General features: G+C 35.0%; 2 protein-coding genes across 3 annotated transcripts; both read right to left on the reverse strand.

Annotated features, from left to right (window-relative positions):
- Positions 1-21: 21 nt before the first annotated feature.
- Positions 22-1,114, reverse strand: LOC136062619 (WAT1-related protein At2g39510-like). Its single transcript, XM_065761891.1, has 4 exons — positions 855-1,114; positions 680-742; positions 457-573; positions 22-364 (listed from the first exon to the last, which is right to left on the reverse strand). The coding sequence occupies exons 1-4, from the start codon at positions 1,055-1,057 to the stop codon at positions 115-117; spliced, it is 633 nt and encodes a 210-aa protein (XP_065617963.1). The 5' UTR covers positions 1,058-1,114; the 3' UTR covers positions 22-114.
- A 7,405-nt stretch (positions 1,115-8,519) lies between these two features.
- Positions 8,520-11,941, reverse strand: LOC112016472 (WAT1-related protein At2g39510). 2 transcript variants are annotated; one of them, XM_024049042.2, is made up of 8 exons: positions 11,742-11,941; positions 10,726-10,788; positions 10,480-10,596; positions 10,129-10,366; positions 9,868-10,029; positions 9,593-9,744; positions 9,056-9,210; positions 8,520-8,545 (listed from the first exon to the last, which is right to left on the reverse strand). In XM_024049042.2, the coding sequence occupies exons 1-8, from the start codon at positions 11,939-11,941 to the stop codon at positions 8,520-8,522; spliced, it is 1,113 nt and encodes a 370-aa protein (XP_023904810.2). The 2 variants fall into 2 exon arrangements, with proteins under 2 accessions (XP_023904810.2, XP_065617962.1); XM_065761890.1 differs by lacking the exon at positions 8,520-8,545 and having other exon boundaries at positions 8,988-9,210.
- Positions 11,942-14,630: the final 2,689 nt, after the last annotated feature.

Here is a 14,630-nt window from a genome sequence, read left to right on the forward strand (position 1 = left end):
AACTTACATAATCCACTGTATAAATGTCTGGGATCTAAATCAAATTTTCAATTGATTTACCTGTTTATGCTTGTGCTCAATTTAACTGAAAATTGCAAATTATGTTAATGCTGATTAGACTCTTACTTGAAGAATAAAGAAACCAGACCCGGATAGAGAACTTGCTAGAATCATCAGAGCACCCTTCGTGATATCTTGCTTGTTTGCTGCACTAGTAGATTCTTGATGGGCATTTCCATTTGCCCATGGCAAATTAAACATAGGTCCTCTAACCAGAGTCATAAGCAAAGCTCCCACAACTGTGACCATAGTCCCAAATACCTTGGCCTGGCCACGCAGTCTCCTAAGATATACTTTCTCAAGACTGCAAAAGCATTCATAAATTTGAAGCAACCCAAATTTGTGTACACCATGTATGCATGCAAGAACGTGAATGGGGGAGCTAAAGAGAGTTACCCTAAAATCCAAGCCATTGCAAATGAAAAGGCAGGAATAACATTGCACATGGCTCTTGCAAAACTTGCTGTAGTATACTTCATCCCGGTGTAGAACAAGTTCTGGTTTATTACAGGCCTGAATAGGAAATTAAAAAGAGAAAAAACAGAAGAAAAAAGTAAAAATTTTTGCTTGAAGCTTAAGACCAAAAGCTTAATTATTGAGTGATGGTCCAAATTCTTACCCCAATAAGGCAATCAACGCAACCTTAGCAAAGACACAGAATGTCAACTTTGGCGTTCTTTTCCTGTTAAAATTATCAAATTAATGTGGTTAGCCTTTTCATCTCGTTCAACATGTAACATTGAAGAAAAGAGTTGAAAAACTTGTACAATAACAAGAAGGGAGGAGATGGAGACCTATCCAAGACAATAGCAAAGGGAGCAATGACAACAGCGGCAATGGCATGCTGGTAGGCTATGAACACATGTTCACTCATCCCCTTGTTTAGAGCATACTTACCGATTATGGACATCCCGGCATAGCCAAATTGCAATATAATTACTAAGAAATATGGCTTCACATTTTTATACAATTGAGTCTTGGAGTACTCCATAGACATGTTAAGCTAACGTTCTCTTTCTTTCTCTCTAATGTGAAGAGGTTTGAGCAAAGTAAAGTATGAAGTTCACTTTATATAAACAATAAATTTTTTTCTCTCTCAGAAAATAAAAATCAATCATAACACTTCCAACTTTATAACTTGTTTGGGAGAGGAGAACAAGAGGAACCAATGTAAATAAAAGAATTTTTAAAGAATATTCTCCTGATGGGTTTAATGGGGAAAATAAATATTTCTATATATTAAAATGATTCAAAAAGTTAGTTATAGTTTCAAAAAATGTCAAAAATACCTCTAATCTAATTAAATAATCTTTATTCTTAAAAAATAAAAAATAAGGTTAAAATTGTTATTCAACAAAATTCAAAAACAAAAAAAACTACTTGATAAACTTTTTTTTCCTCTAAAAATTAGTACTTTCTATTTGAATATATATCACACACGTTTAATACATTTTATCCTAAAATTTATCGCACACCAAACCTTGCCGTTTACTTATTTTTAATCATAAATTTTAGTTTCTTAAAAATAAATACTTGTGTAACCTCACTAATAATGGATAAATTCAAATTGAAAAATTACATTAAACCAAGAAAAAAAAGCCTCATCGCACATGTGGAGCACGTGTGATGAGGCTAGTGTGTGTGTATATATATTGTTATTCATTTCTATCATAAGTCTTTTTTTTTTTTTTTTTAATTCTTTCAAAATTAGGACGAATCAAATTGAATGAAATACCTTAAAAAATGGATTTTCACTGAAAATCTTATAATACTTTTTTAATCCTTAAATGTCAATGCAGCTATTTTTATTAAAGGTTATATATACATATATATAAAATCAAGTGGTGTAACTTTTGTTAATGTTACACTACTCAATAACTTTTAGTTGGTTTAATATGTTTAAAACCGTGGTGTTGGATTACAGATATATATATATATATATATTCTCACTATCTTCAACTCACATGTCAAACTTCATATTAATTAGATGTTATTTACTATTTGTATAAAACTTGATTAGGAATGTTGTATTCTTGCTTGAGTTTAGTTACTTTGACAAAAATTGAAACAAAATAAAAAAAAGAGGGAAAAAAAATGAAATCATCAAGAATACAAAAATAAAAAAAATAAAAAATGATAGTTGTGGGGCCTAAGAATCTGGTGACCCCGTCCATTCGTACAAGCCCAAGGCCTACGCCAGAAGGAGGAAATTCTCAGGATGAAGTGAGAAAAGTACAAATTGCCAGGAATTGCCAGGACAATCCTGTCCTCGCCAATCAAGACCATGAGAGGAGGAAGTAGCAGGCCATAAAAGTAGCCTCCGGAGCATCCAGGGAAAGAGCAATGCAAAGTGTCGCCAGAGAGCATGGTGGGGGAACGGTTCAAGGAGAATTGTCACCTCCACATTAAGTGCGCACACCTAACTCCCTGGCCGCATTAATGGAGATTGATCTAAAGTGCTGCCTTGGTTGTGTGAACTCACAGGAGTCTGGTAAAGTGGTGATGAGACAGGCAGTAGAGGAGGTGGGGATGGATGATCAAAAGTGGAAGAAAGAGATTATGAGAGAAGGACTATATAAGAGGGAAAAACAGATCAAGAGAGGGGGCTCACGGAGGATGACCAAAAAGCTCCTGGATGTGCCGAGGATAGACTTTCCTAGAAAATCTAGTTCCTCTATGTATGATAGTGTACCATCATATTAGCTAATCCTCACTACAAATTGGACGACCTAGTCTGCATGGGCAAAGACTTGGATGGGGGAAGAGGGAGCTTGGGTGGAGGAGGAGGAAGCTTGGATTGCTGCTTCTCCGATGCATCCTTCCCCGGCTGGCCCTCGATCAAGTCAAATAGGCTGGTTTGAGGTTGCCTCTTGAAACCCATCTCAGCCTGAGTACTAGTCCCTGATGAGAGAAGGTCTGCTTCAGATAAATAGGGATCACCCAAATCACCAGAAGGATCCTCGGCTAGACGGACTTGGTTGAATGCGCCAAATTCGTCCTTGGATGGACCTAGATCAGCAACTTCTTCTCCTCTTCCCAAACTTACTCCCTTAGCCTCTGCACCCTGATAGGATGAAGAGGAACCTGCCAACGGGACGCCCTCTGGGATGGAAGACCCTTCAAAAAACAAGAACCCGTGCTCTACCACAGTGATTTGGCAAAGCCAAGGATCGCGGGCCCTGATCACGTACTTCGGAGCTGAGAACGACTTCTGGGCCGGATCATACCAAAGGATCTTGTGAGCAGCCCTAACTTGATCGTCAGCCTCGTTCACGAAGATTTCTGCCCTGAGAATGGATTGTAAATCTTCTCGGTTGACCAAATAGAAGTGCCGTTCAAAGGCGCGTGGATCTGCAAAAAGAAAAGGCATGTTCTAATCAGCAACCAAATAGTGCAAACTATGAAAATGTAGCATATCAACCTTCCCCCTACTACGAGTACCCCACCTGGCTCTGCCTCTACTGTCAGGCAATGGAGGTCGTCGTGCCACTCCCCTGACACGATGAGAAAATCCTGATTTAACCCCTTGCTGGACTTGGAGAGGCACTAGATAAGCCGAACCCTATTGTCCATTGTCTTCATGTAGTAAGACTTACCCCTTAGGTGTTGGAGGTTATAGCACCAATTTACATCATGGTGGGCTAACCTCAACCCCATCTTCTCGTTCAAGGTATCCACACACCCTAGAATCCTAAACACATTGACGGCGCACTGGGTGGGAGTTAACTGGAAATGCCTAAGGTAGTCCTTTGTCACTGGCCCTATAAGGATTCTTATACCACCTTCTAAGAAGGCGATTATGGGAATCACCACTTTACCCTCTTTCCTCCTAATATACCAATCCCTTTCTTTGCAGTACCTTAAACCCACATTACTGGGTATCCTATAATCGGCAATGAATTTCTCCATCGCCTCCTCAGACTCAACCAACCTCTTAAATCTACTAATCCTAAAGAATGACTAAAAATTCAGAGAAGAGTGAAAGAAAGAGAGGAATAAGGTGAAAAGAAGACCAGAAATGGAAAAGCACGAGATAGAGTAAGAAGAAAGCTTACAGAAATGAGGAGAAGCTCCTCAGACAGGCTTTTTATGCTAGAAAGGGACGTGAGTTCGGTTGGAGGTTTGACCGGATTCAGAGTATATGTGCCAGAATTCTTGAATGTGAAAGTAAGGAGGCAAATCGGTTCAAATAAATATTTATATCCTCAATTAAAGACAACTGGGCAGAGTTTCCCGCCCATAAAGGCAAAAAATCCCCACCGTCAGATTACCATCACGTCGTTGAACGTGGGGAGTATGGAGCCCCCAGAATTTAATATGGGTGCTTGCTATATATCAAGGCGCCAGAAACGTGCATTGGACAGGTGAAAAGACTTCAACACTGACATAGGCCAAGATTGGGCAAGCCATGATGAAGGCCCGAGGACATCAAAATCCTCCTCCCCGTCCGAGGATATGGACAGCAGGATTTCAAGGGCTACTGTGGGGCCTAAGAATCTGGTGACCCCAGTCCAATTCGTACGAAGCCCAAGGCCTACGCCAAGAAGGAGGAAATGCTCGAGGATGAAGTGAGAAAAGTACAAATTGCCCAGGAACTTTGCCGAGGACAATCCTGTCCTCGGCTAATCAAGACCATGAGAGGAGGAAGCAGTGGGCCATTAAAAGTAGCCTCCCGGAGCATCCCAAGGGAAAGAGCAAATGCAAAGTGTCGGCCAGAGAAGCATGGTGGGGGAACGGTTCAAGGAGAATTTGTCACCTCCACATTAAGTGCGCACACCTAACTCCCTGGCCGCATTAATGGAGATGTGAATTCTAAATAGTGCTGCCTTGGTTGCTGTAACTCACAGGAGTACTGGTAAAGTGACTGATGAGACAGGTAGTTAGAGAGGTGGGGGGTATGGATGATCAACAAGTGGAAGAAAGAGATTATGAGAAAAGGACTATATAAGAGGGAAAAACAGATCAAGAGAGGGGGGCTCACGAAGGTACGACCAAAAAGCTCCTTGGACTGTGCCGAGGATAGACTTTCTTAGAAAATCTTAGTTCCTCTATGTATGATAGTGTTAACCATCATATTAGCCGATAATCCTCACTAAGGTCTAATTCTTAAACCCATCCTCTACAAATTCATTGTATTGGGCTAGTTGGGCTTGAGTTCACCCATCCAATAGTAGAGCTGCTCAAACCCCAGTTCTTACAATACTGTACTTAACATAGTGGACTTAATTTAATATTTTTCAATTCACTTAAGAAAGAAGTTCATATTCTTACTTATAATAATTATAATAATTTAGATTTCCTTTCTTTACAATGATATGTAATCTAATTAGAATTTTTTTCTTAAATATTATAACATGTAGAAATAATTCTTTATCAAAATTTTAAAAATGAATTTAGAGTGTACGTGCATTTAAATCCCAAACATGATTACTTCATTTCTTTTCAAACATTTAAACAAGAGGGAGGTAAATATTTAATTTTTTTTTTTATATTTGTTTTATTCTTCATAAACTTCCAAGGCTTAAGAGTCTTGAGACTCCACTCATACACCAGCTATCTTTTTCTCGTAGAATGCCAAGCACTATCAGTACCGACTAAGAACAGGGACTTAGTGCACCAAGAAAAAGTGTCCACAATGAGGGGCATTGATTGGGTTTGTTGTGGGTCCAGCCCGATTTTGTGGCAAGAAATCCATGTAGTGAAAGAATTCTATTAGAAATAGGAGACCTCATGATCCAATTTGTGTTGAGTAGGAGTTTGTGTGCTACAAGGATGGTGTGGCGGCAAGGTATATATAAATAAGGTTTATTAGGTATTAGGGGGCCGCACAGTGAAATGAAAAAGAAATAGTGTGCTGCATAATGAAAAAGAAAAGAGATAGGATTGCCGGATTTGAGAAAGAAAATTTGTGTGTGTGAGAGCAAATAGTGTGCTGCATAAGAGAGATTTTATTTTTCTTTAGCTGGGAGACATACATAAAAATTATTATAATTGATTTGATAATAGTGAAATTATTCAGAATTTGTCCCGTGATTTCTTCTTTCAAAGAAAAATGATTTTTCACGTAAATATTTGTGTTTTTATGTGTGATTGCTATTTTAAATTGATAATTTTTTTTTATAATATTATTTGGGACCCAAGTTTACCTAATCCTCACTGAGGATCAATTAGATTGAGTTTAATTAAGGATAGCATTCAAAAAAAAAAAGAAAAGAAAAGGGGAGAACGGAAAAATTTTTATTTGTCTTTTAAACTTTCCCAATAAGAGTAGATATTCTAAAATATTTAGCAGCGTCATTCCTAGACCTAAAATGTTGAGTTTGCCAATTATAATATTAGTGGCTGTAATTAAAGCAACAGAGGGAAGAGAGGTATTGCCATCTCTCTCTCCTGCCCTTTTTTTCAATTCGCTCTAACTGTCTTTATCGAATGAATGTAATCCATCTCATACTTAAAAGCAGTGTCTTCTCAGTGCGTTCGCATTTGTTGTGTTGTTGTTTTTATTATAATTATTTATTTAAGACAATTATTAGATAGACAATTGGATAGTATTGGAGGGGGGAGATGGCGTTCAAAGTACATCATGGGATGGGGAGGTAAAATTGAGATTAATCATTCGATTTTTGAGGGAGATTCCAAAACTGTTGCAAACTCTCTTCGCAAGGGTGGTATGCTAAGTTTGGCTATTAGTCATCTAGTAAGGGACACGCCTCAGAGTTTTTCTTTCTCTCATACATAAAGGTAAAGTAATACTACAAGAAATACTTTAATTAAGAGTACAATTTTTTTTTTTTAATTAGTTTGGATGGAGGCTGTTCCTCCAAACATTGTTAACTTTTTTCAATCTAATTTACTGGCTACTTAAATAAAAACTAAAAAGCAGGCAGATCAGTTTCTTAAAAAAGAAAGAAAAAAAAAAAAAAAAAAACTTGGGGTATCAGATTGTGCTGACTGAGAAGAAAGTAATTGCACTAACCGCACTTTTTTTTTTTTTTTTGGAGGTGAAGTTTCTTAAAAAAGAAAGAAAAAAAAAAAAAAAAAACTTGGGGTATCAGATTGTGCTGACTGAGAAGAAAGTAATTGCACTAACCGCACTTTTTTTTTTTTTTTTGGAGGTGACACCAACCAAACTTGGCTGCTATATATGACTGGAGGTTTTAATTAGTGGGGTTTACTTTTATTTGTTTGCTAAATTAGTGGGGGGTATTTTTAAACGTTAGCAAGAGTTTTAGTGAGAATGATCCTGTCAGCTAAATTAGTGGGGGTATTATATAATTCTATATATCGAATCCATACAGAATGATCGCATCAGCTAAAGCTTTAGCCATTAACACTAGCTATGTGTACTGGCTTTTACATCACATGTAGTTGGAACTCGGAAGTGGCATCCTTGCTCAAACACTCTGCTAATGTAACACGTAATTACATAATCTAATTCACATAGCAAGTTGAAATTAGAAACCTAATAATTCAATAATTGAATAATTTTGCACCTTCTACTGGTATTGTATGCCAAAAAAAAGGCAAAGAATTTTGAAATTTGTTGACGTTGGATTGCACACTTGAATGAACCTTTGTTTAGTAGCGCTAATTAGCCTTTTTTTTTTTTTTTTTTTTGGGTTGAGAAATAACAGCATTAATTGGACGTATATGTCATATTAAACATTTGAGATGCCTTGTGTGCAGGGTAGCAGTGGCATTAACCATTAAGGATTTGTAATCATCCTAACTAAAACTAACAAATAAACATATGTAAGTAACTTTTGCAGTAATAATATTGATCTTATTTCAGAAGCCATCTGATCACAGTTGTTAGACATTGACGTTCTTTTAAGTAACCTTAGGTCATGCTGTGGCAACTTAAAAGATTGCATGCGAATGCAGTTGAGATCCAAACCAAATCTTCTTCTGCTCTTAGCACTTGTTTGTATAATAGAAAAAGTAATACATTTTAGTCAACTAAGTCCAAAATTCACTAACATCAATTCATGTAAAGTTGTGTAAAAATATATGGTTATTATTATAAATGGTATAAATTTATATTGACACTATTTATTTTGTATTTAATTTTTTATTATTTCTTTACGTATCATGAGAATGAATGAAGAGAGTGGATGGTGGTAGTTGTGTATGAAGAAAGAGAAACAATTAAAAAAATCAAGAAAATTTGATATTTTAATAAAATATAATGTAAAATAGATCATCTAATATGAGGTATTTTGAAAAAAGAGTATATAAAATAGAAAAAGTAAGTTTTTATACTAAAATAAATAAGAATTTTTGTACGAGTTAATGCGAATGGTCAACTATAGATGGAAATCTTCCATTTAGATTTTGAGTTGTGTGCATAATAGATATGTAGCCAAACTTTGTCAAATATAAATTCATTTATTTGTGCTTTTACTCATTTTTTTTTCCTTTTTTTATTTCTTTTTTTTTTAATTATTTTTTTTTTCTTTCTAACTACTTTTTAGTTCCATGCATGCATGTTGTCACATTGATCATGTATTCGATTTTTTTTTGTAAAATTTAGAAATTGGAATTTACTTAATTATATATGCTTTGTAATTTTTGACATCATTAGTCCACCACCAGTTGAATCCAATCTTTTTTTAAAAATGTTTATAAAACTTCGATATTCTGTGCAGTGATCTCCGGAATCAACGGATAGGAGGAAGGTGGTGGCATTATAAGTATGCTTAACACAGTCTTAGCATCCTACATGCAACTCTTTGTCAACAAATAGAAATATACTTTCCTCGCCTAAGCCTAACGAATAAAAACCAAGTAATGGAGATGCACTTGTTGCCTCTTTAAATTGAAGCCACGTCTAACACGTACTGGAAGTATAAAAACAAAAATATTAAACAAAATACTACTCATTAATGGGAACTTTTCATATGAAATTAAACCACTGCTAAGCATATATACAATATCAGCTATCTTCAAGCAGTTCCATCTGTAGATTCTATGCTTGTCACATCGATGGCCACTAAGTTTTGTTTTGAAGTTGTTGTCCTCTCATTGGTAACCATATTTTGTGTTGTTGGTACTATCCTATCATTGTCTGATCTCGATCCCAATTGATCCTTACTCTTGCCCCATAAAACCAGATATAAGCCAACAACAATGACAATTGCTCCAATAATCCTACAAACATTTCAGTTACTTTAGTAAGCACATAGTCATTCAACGTTTATGATTCCAAATCTTTTCCTACAATTTCCTTTAACCAAATGAACCAAATCAACTACAGTAATTAATTTCTGTATTGTCATATGAATGTTCTAGGAAACAAAAGATTTTGAATTGAAAATTTAAGCACTTTTTTCACTAGGCATAGAAGTAATGCTAAGGACACAATTTTTTTCACAACTATTGATATAATATGTTAACTTGGGTCTACCGTCAACACTATTTTTGTAACACCCCAATCAAAATAAAATATGTCAACAGTTATGAATAAAATTGTGAAAGATGTTGTTGCTAGACTTATTGATAGTCATAGTAGGATAGAAAAATCAATGCTTACCTTCCTAAGTACATTGTCTCGGACAGAATGAAGGAGCCTATAATTGTGACTAGAACCATGCTCAAGGGATTAAAAGCAGTCACAAAAACAGGTCCCTTTTCCTTCATTATTAGTCCTTGAATGTAGAAAGCAAATCCTGAACATATTATGCCCTGTATAAAATTTCTTGTGAGTATAAATAAGTCTATAAGCCATTATTCTATGACAACATTTTTATAAGAACTGCAAAGGAAAAAAAAAGCATTAAAAAGCTCAACATTTTTAGAATTTCTCACACTGTATACAACTGCTAAGAGCTTAACATCGAAGTGTATTGACCAGGCTGTGGAGTTGCCCCATTCCATTGCAAGGGCTAGTATGCTACTTTCCAATGTGCCCATCAAACATATCAAAACTGTTAGGGAAAGTTCTGCGGGGTATGATTTCAGCGTAATTGCCTACAAAAACAAAAAAAATGAAGTTCTAAAAACTTGTGTATGTACACGCACATGTTTAATTGAAATTGCGAGGTAAATTAATGCAGATTATACTCTTACTTGAAGAATAATGAAGCCAGACCAGCAGACACAACCTGCTAGAATCATTAGAGCACCCTTGACGAGAGCTTGCTTATTTGCAGCACTCGTAGATTCTTGATGGGCATTTCCATTTGTCCATGGCAAATTCAACATGGGTCCTTTAACCAGAGTCATAAGCATCGCACCCCCAACCGTCACTGTAGTCCCCAGTACCTTTGCCTGGCCATGCAGCCTCCTAATATGTACTTTCTCAAGACTACAAAAGCATTCACAAATTTGAAGCATCCCACACTTAGTATAATTTATAATAGCATGTATGCAAGAAAGAATTATAAGTCTTTGTGGGACAAAATTAAGAGAGAGAGTTACCCTAAAATCCAAGCCATTAAAAATGCGAAGGCCGGAAGAACATTGCACATGGCAGACGTAAAAGTTGCTGTAGTATACTTCATCCCTGTGTAGTACAAGTTCTGGTCCATCACAGGCCTGAGTAGGAGAAGGAGAAATGAAAGCTAAGTTAGACCCATGCCTCCAGCAGAACAAAAAAAAGTTAACTAAAATGTCAATTTGAAGCTTAAAACCAAAAACTTATTGCTTGATGGTCCAAAATCTTACTCCAAGAAGCCGAGCAATACAATCTTAGCAAAGATTGAGAAGGTCAACTTTGGCCTTACGTTCCTGTTAAGAGTATTCTATTAACAAGATTAGCTTTTTATCTCACTCAAAAATATGATTGGAAAAATCTTAAAGTTACTATCAATGTTATTGCAAAAGACTTATATGAAAAATGTTAATGAACGCCCTAAGAGCATTCACAGTAGATGTTGCAAAATAAATGTCATTTTGAGACACTAAAAACTTATTTTATTATTTTACCACATCATTTTACAATATTTTATTTATCAGATGTTCTATAATTTAATTCTATACATTAAAATAATATTTACTACACATTAAAATAATATATTAGCATTCAAAAAGGATGAGAGAGAAGAGAGAAAGTTAAAAAGGATGAGAGAGAATGAATAAAAAACTATTTTTTTTAGCATTCTTGTCCGTTCCGTTGCAAAATGCAACAGTACTATTCACATGTGGCAAAAATTATAAGATTTGGAACATCTAATAAATGGAGTTTTTTGGTGTTTGGTGTGCCAAATGTGCCAAATATTTGGCATTTGGCACATTTAGCACATCTAGTGTGGATGTTTTAAGGGCATTGATTTATGAACTATTTTTAGAAATATTTTATGGGAAAATGATAAAGCAATTAATTTTTCTGATAGTTTTTTATTTTATTTTATTTTATATTTTTCATGAAAGTTATATTAAAAACTTTCTTAATATAGTTTATTAATAATTGCCTTAAGGGCACTCATTAACATGATAATGAATGTAATTAGTGATACTATAACAAACATAAACAGTAGTAAATGAATGATTAAATTGTTTTTTTTTTTTTTTTTTTGTGATCACAAAAAAAAGAAAAAGAAAAAGAAGCAATTTAAAGTATTGTAATTAAAGCTTATGTAATAAAATTTAAAGTATGCCTAACATTAATCTTATAACTATAATGAAGAAAAGACTTTACATATATACATGTAAACAATAAGAAGAAGATAGGAGATGGCGACCTATCCAAGACAATAGCGAAAGGAGCAATGACAGCAGTGGCAATGGCATGGCGATAGACGACCAAAACATGTTGGCTCATCCCCTTGTTTAGAGCAAACTTACTAATTATAGACATCCCTGCATAGCCAAATTGCAATAAAATTACAGCCAAAATTAGCTTCACCTTGTTGTACAATTTAGTCATGGACTCCATAGTCATGGTACGTTTGATTTCTCTTTCTTTCACTCTAATGCAAAAAGCTTCAAAGCAAAATGAAGAATAAATTCACTTTATATACAGTTTTTAGTTACTGCTTTTTCCTGGTTCATATTCTTATATGGATAAAATCAATCTCAACACGTCTTCCTTAAGAGAGTCTAGGGACTCCACCTGAGCAAACTAAGATACCATTCCTAAAAGAATACTTAGATAAATTCAACATCAAAACCAGCTATCTTTCCCTCATAGAATATTAAGCAATATCATTGAGAGTCAGCGCACCAAGAAAGCGTGTCCTTAACGTGATGCATTGGTAAGGTTTGCTTAAAACGTAATTAGTGATATCAAATGCTGGAATTAGCTTCGATCACAATATTTTTTTGTCTCGTTTCCTAAAAGGAAAAAGCAATCTATTGTATATTTATGGCTTTGGTAAATGGAAAGGCATACGTAGAAACTTTATGCATGCCTTGTGACTCACATGTCATCACAAGCCATGCCATGTCGCCTTATTTTTGTGGTAGTGACCATATGCTAACGTTGTATGTTTTTAATACTTTTATTATGCAGATAGTTACATATCGCCCATTGGTTCATGATATGAAGTCAATTCCATGATAATAACTTAAGAACTTAATAAAGGGCGGTGATAGATTTACTGCAAATTTTAGTAACATAGGATTAAATTATAAAATGATTTGCCATTAATCACAAAATTTGTGAATTTTATATATTAAAATTTGTAATAAAGCATGACGACCTTTGATCGATCCCTCACAAAATCCAAACTTTGACTTGTGTTTTTAATTTTTAAACTTTTCTAATAAGATCGTTTGAGTCAAAGATATACTTCATTTGTCGCCTCTAATTAAAATAAAGAAAGTATTATTTTCAAGACGATGATAGTATTTATTTACAGTAATTGTTTAATGAAAATGTAATCCATAGATAAATTCAACATCAAAACCAGCTATCTTTCCCTCATAGAATATTAAGCAATATCATTGAGAGTCAGCGCACCAAGAAAGCGTGTCCTTAACGTGATGCATTGGTAAGGTTTGCTTAAAACGTAATTAGTGATATCAGATGCTGGAATTAGCTTCGATCACAATATTTTTTGTCTTGTTTCCTAAAAGGAAAAAGCAATCTTTTGTATATTTATGGCTTTGGTGAATGGCAAGGCATACGTAGAAACTTTATGCATGCCTTGTGACTCACATGTTATCACAAGCCATGCCATGTCGCCTTATTTTTGTGGTAGTGACCATATGCTAACGTTGTATGTTTTTAATACTTTTATTATACAGATAGTTACATATCGCCCATTGGTTCATGATATGAAGTCAATTCCATGATAATAACTTAAGAACTTAATAAAGGGCGGTGATAGATTTACTGCAAATTTTAGTAACATAGGTTTAAATTATAAAATGATTTGCCATTAATCACAAAATTTGTGAATTTTATATATTAAAATTTGTAATAAAGCATGACGACCTTTGATCGATCCCTCACAAAATCCAAACTTTGACTTGTGTTTTTAATTTTTAAACTTTTCTAATAAGATCGTTTGAGTCAAAGATATACTTCATTTGTCGCCTCTAATTAAAATAAAGAAAGTATTATTTTCAAGACGATGATAGTATTTATTTACAGTAATTGTTTAATGAAAATGTAATCCATCTCATACCTAAAGTAGTGTATCCATGATGTGGTTCGCACTAGCTGAATTATTTGTAAAAACAAAATAATGATAAACGAGTTTTGAGTTGGAACCACCAAGGGCACTCATATATATCAATATATATAGTAGTAGAAACTAGAAACCATGTCTCTTGCCCATTGTTAAGTGGAAAAGGCAAAATTTTGGGAATCTTTGTCATCAGCTAAAAAGAAATCAGAATTTTCTTTCGTACGTGTTAGTGGAGGTGATAGAATAGTGGAACAGCAGAAAATAATTATAATTTCCCTTTGCCTAGTATTGGGAAAAAGAAATGGTGAATGAAAAATAGTAATTTATAAAAATTTACCATTATATCCTCCTTATTACATAGGATGATACCTAATTAATAAAAGTGAAGGCGTAATATTTTATTATACTATATGTAGGGTCAGTTTTTGTCACCCAAGCCCAAAGGATATGAGTTGGAGGCCCAACGAACCTAGAACAATGAATTTGTAGAGAGTGGGTGAAAGAGCTGGGCTGGTTATGAAGCACAGAACAGTAAGCTAGGGCACGTACAATAATGATAGCATGAGCTAAAGGTCAGATAACTCCATGAATGAATGTCCGAAGAGGTGTTTTATTGAATGAATTGCGATTACAACGTCCAGAGCTATAGTAAAGCTTTTCTCTCTCTTTCTCTCTCTTTTTTCCGATCCCTTATTATCAGGGACCCTTCTTCTTTATATAGCATCCCTTCCTATCATCTCCATCGTCCACTTGTTCTTCATCCATGCATCCACTTGAGTGCATGTCATGTCGTGGGTCTACTTTAGCTCTTTGTGAGTGGCGGTAGCTGAGGTTGCACTGTTCAGGAGTCTTCTCCACATAAATGCGGCCAGAAAAGCTGTTGCAGCGCATTAAATGCGGTGGTACTAGCTTTTCCTTCAGATACTTTTTAGTTCTGATAATTTCCGGATCCACTCAGGACCTATCATCACCATTGGGATCGTTGGAAGATTAGTA

The sequence above is a fragment of the Quercus suber genome, unplaced genomic scaffold (genome assembly GCF_002906115.3).
Source record: "Quercus suber isolate HL8 unplaced genomic scaffold, Cork oak 2.0 scaffold_433, whole genome shotgun sequence".
NCBI lineage: Eukaryota > Viridiplantae > Streptophyta > Magnoliopsida > Fagales > Fagaceae > Quercus > Quercus suber.

Coding starts and splice junctions, on each gene's coding strand:
- LOC136062619 (XM_065761891.1), bottom strand. CDS start 1,057: ATGTCTATGGAGTACTCCAAGACTCAATTGTATAAAAATGTGAAGCCA. Junction 743..854: donor TTTGCTATTGTCTTGGATAG/GTCTCCATCTCC, acceptor TAATTTTAACAG/GAAAAGAACGCCAAAGTTGA. Junction 574..679: donor GCGTTGATTGCCTTATTGGG/GTAAGAATTTGG, acceptor TTTCCTATTCAG/GCCTGTAATAAACCAGAACT.
- LOC112016472 (XM_065761890.1), bottom strand. CDS start 11,941: ATGACTATGGAGTCCATGACTAAATTGTACAACAAGGTGAAGCTAATT. Junction 10,367..10,479: donor TTAATGGCTTGGATTTTAGG/GTAACTCTCTCT, acceptor ATGCTTTTGTAG/TCTTGAGAAAGTACATATTA. Junction 9,745..9,867: donor TCTTAGCAGTTGTATACAGT/GTGAGAAATTCT, acceptor AATTTTATACAG/GGCATAATATGTTCAGGATT.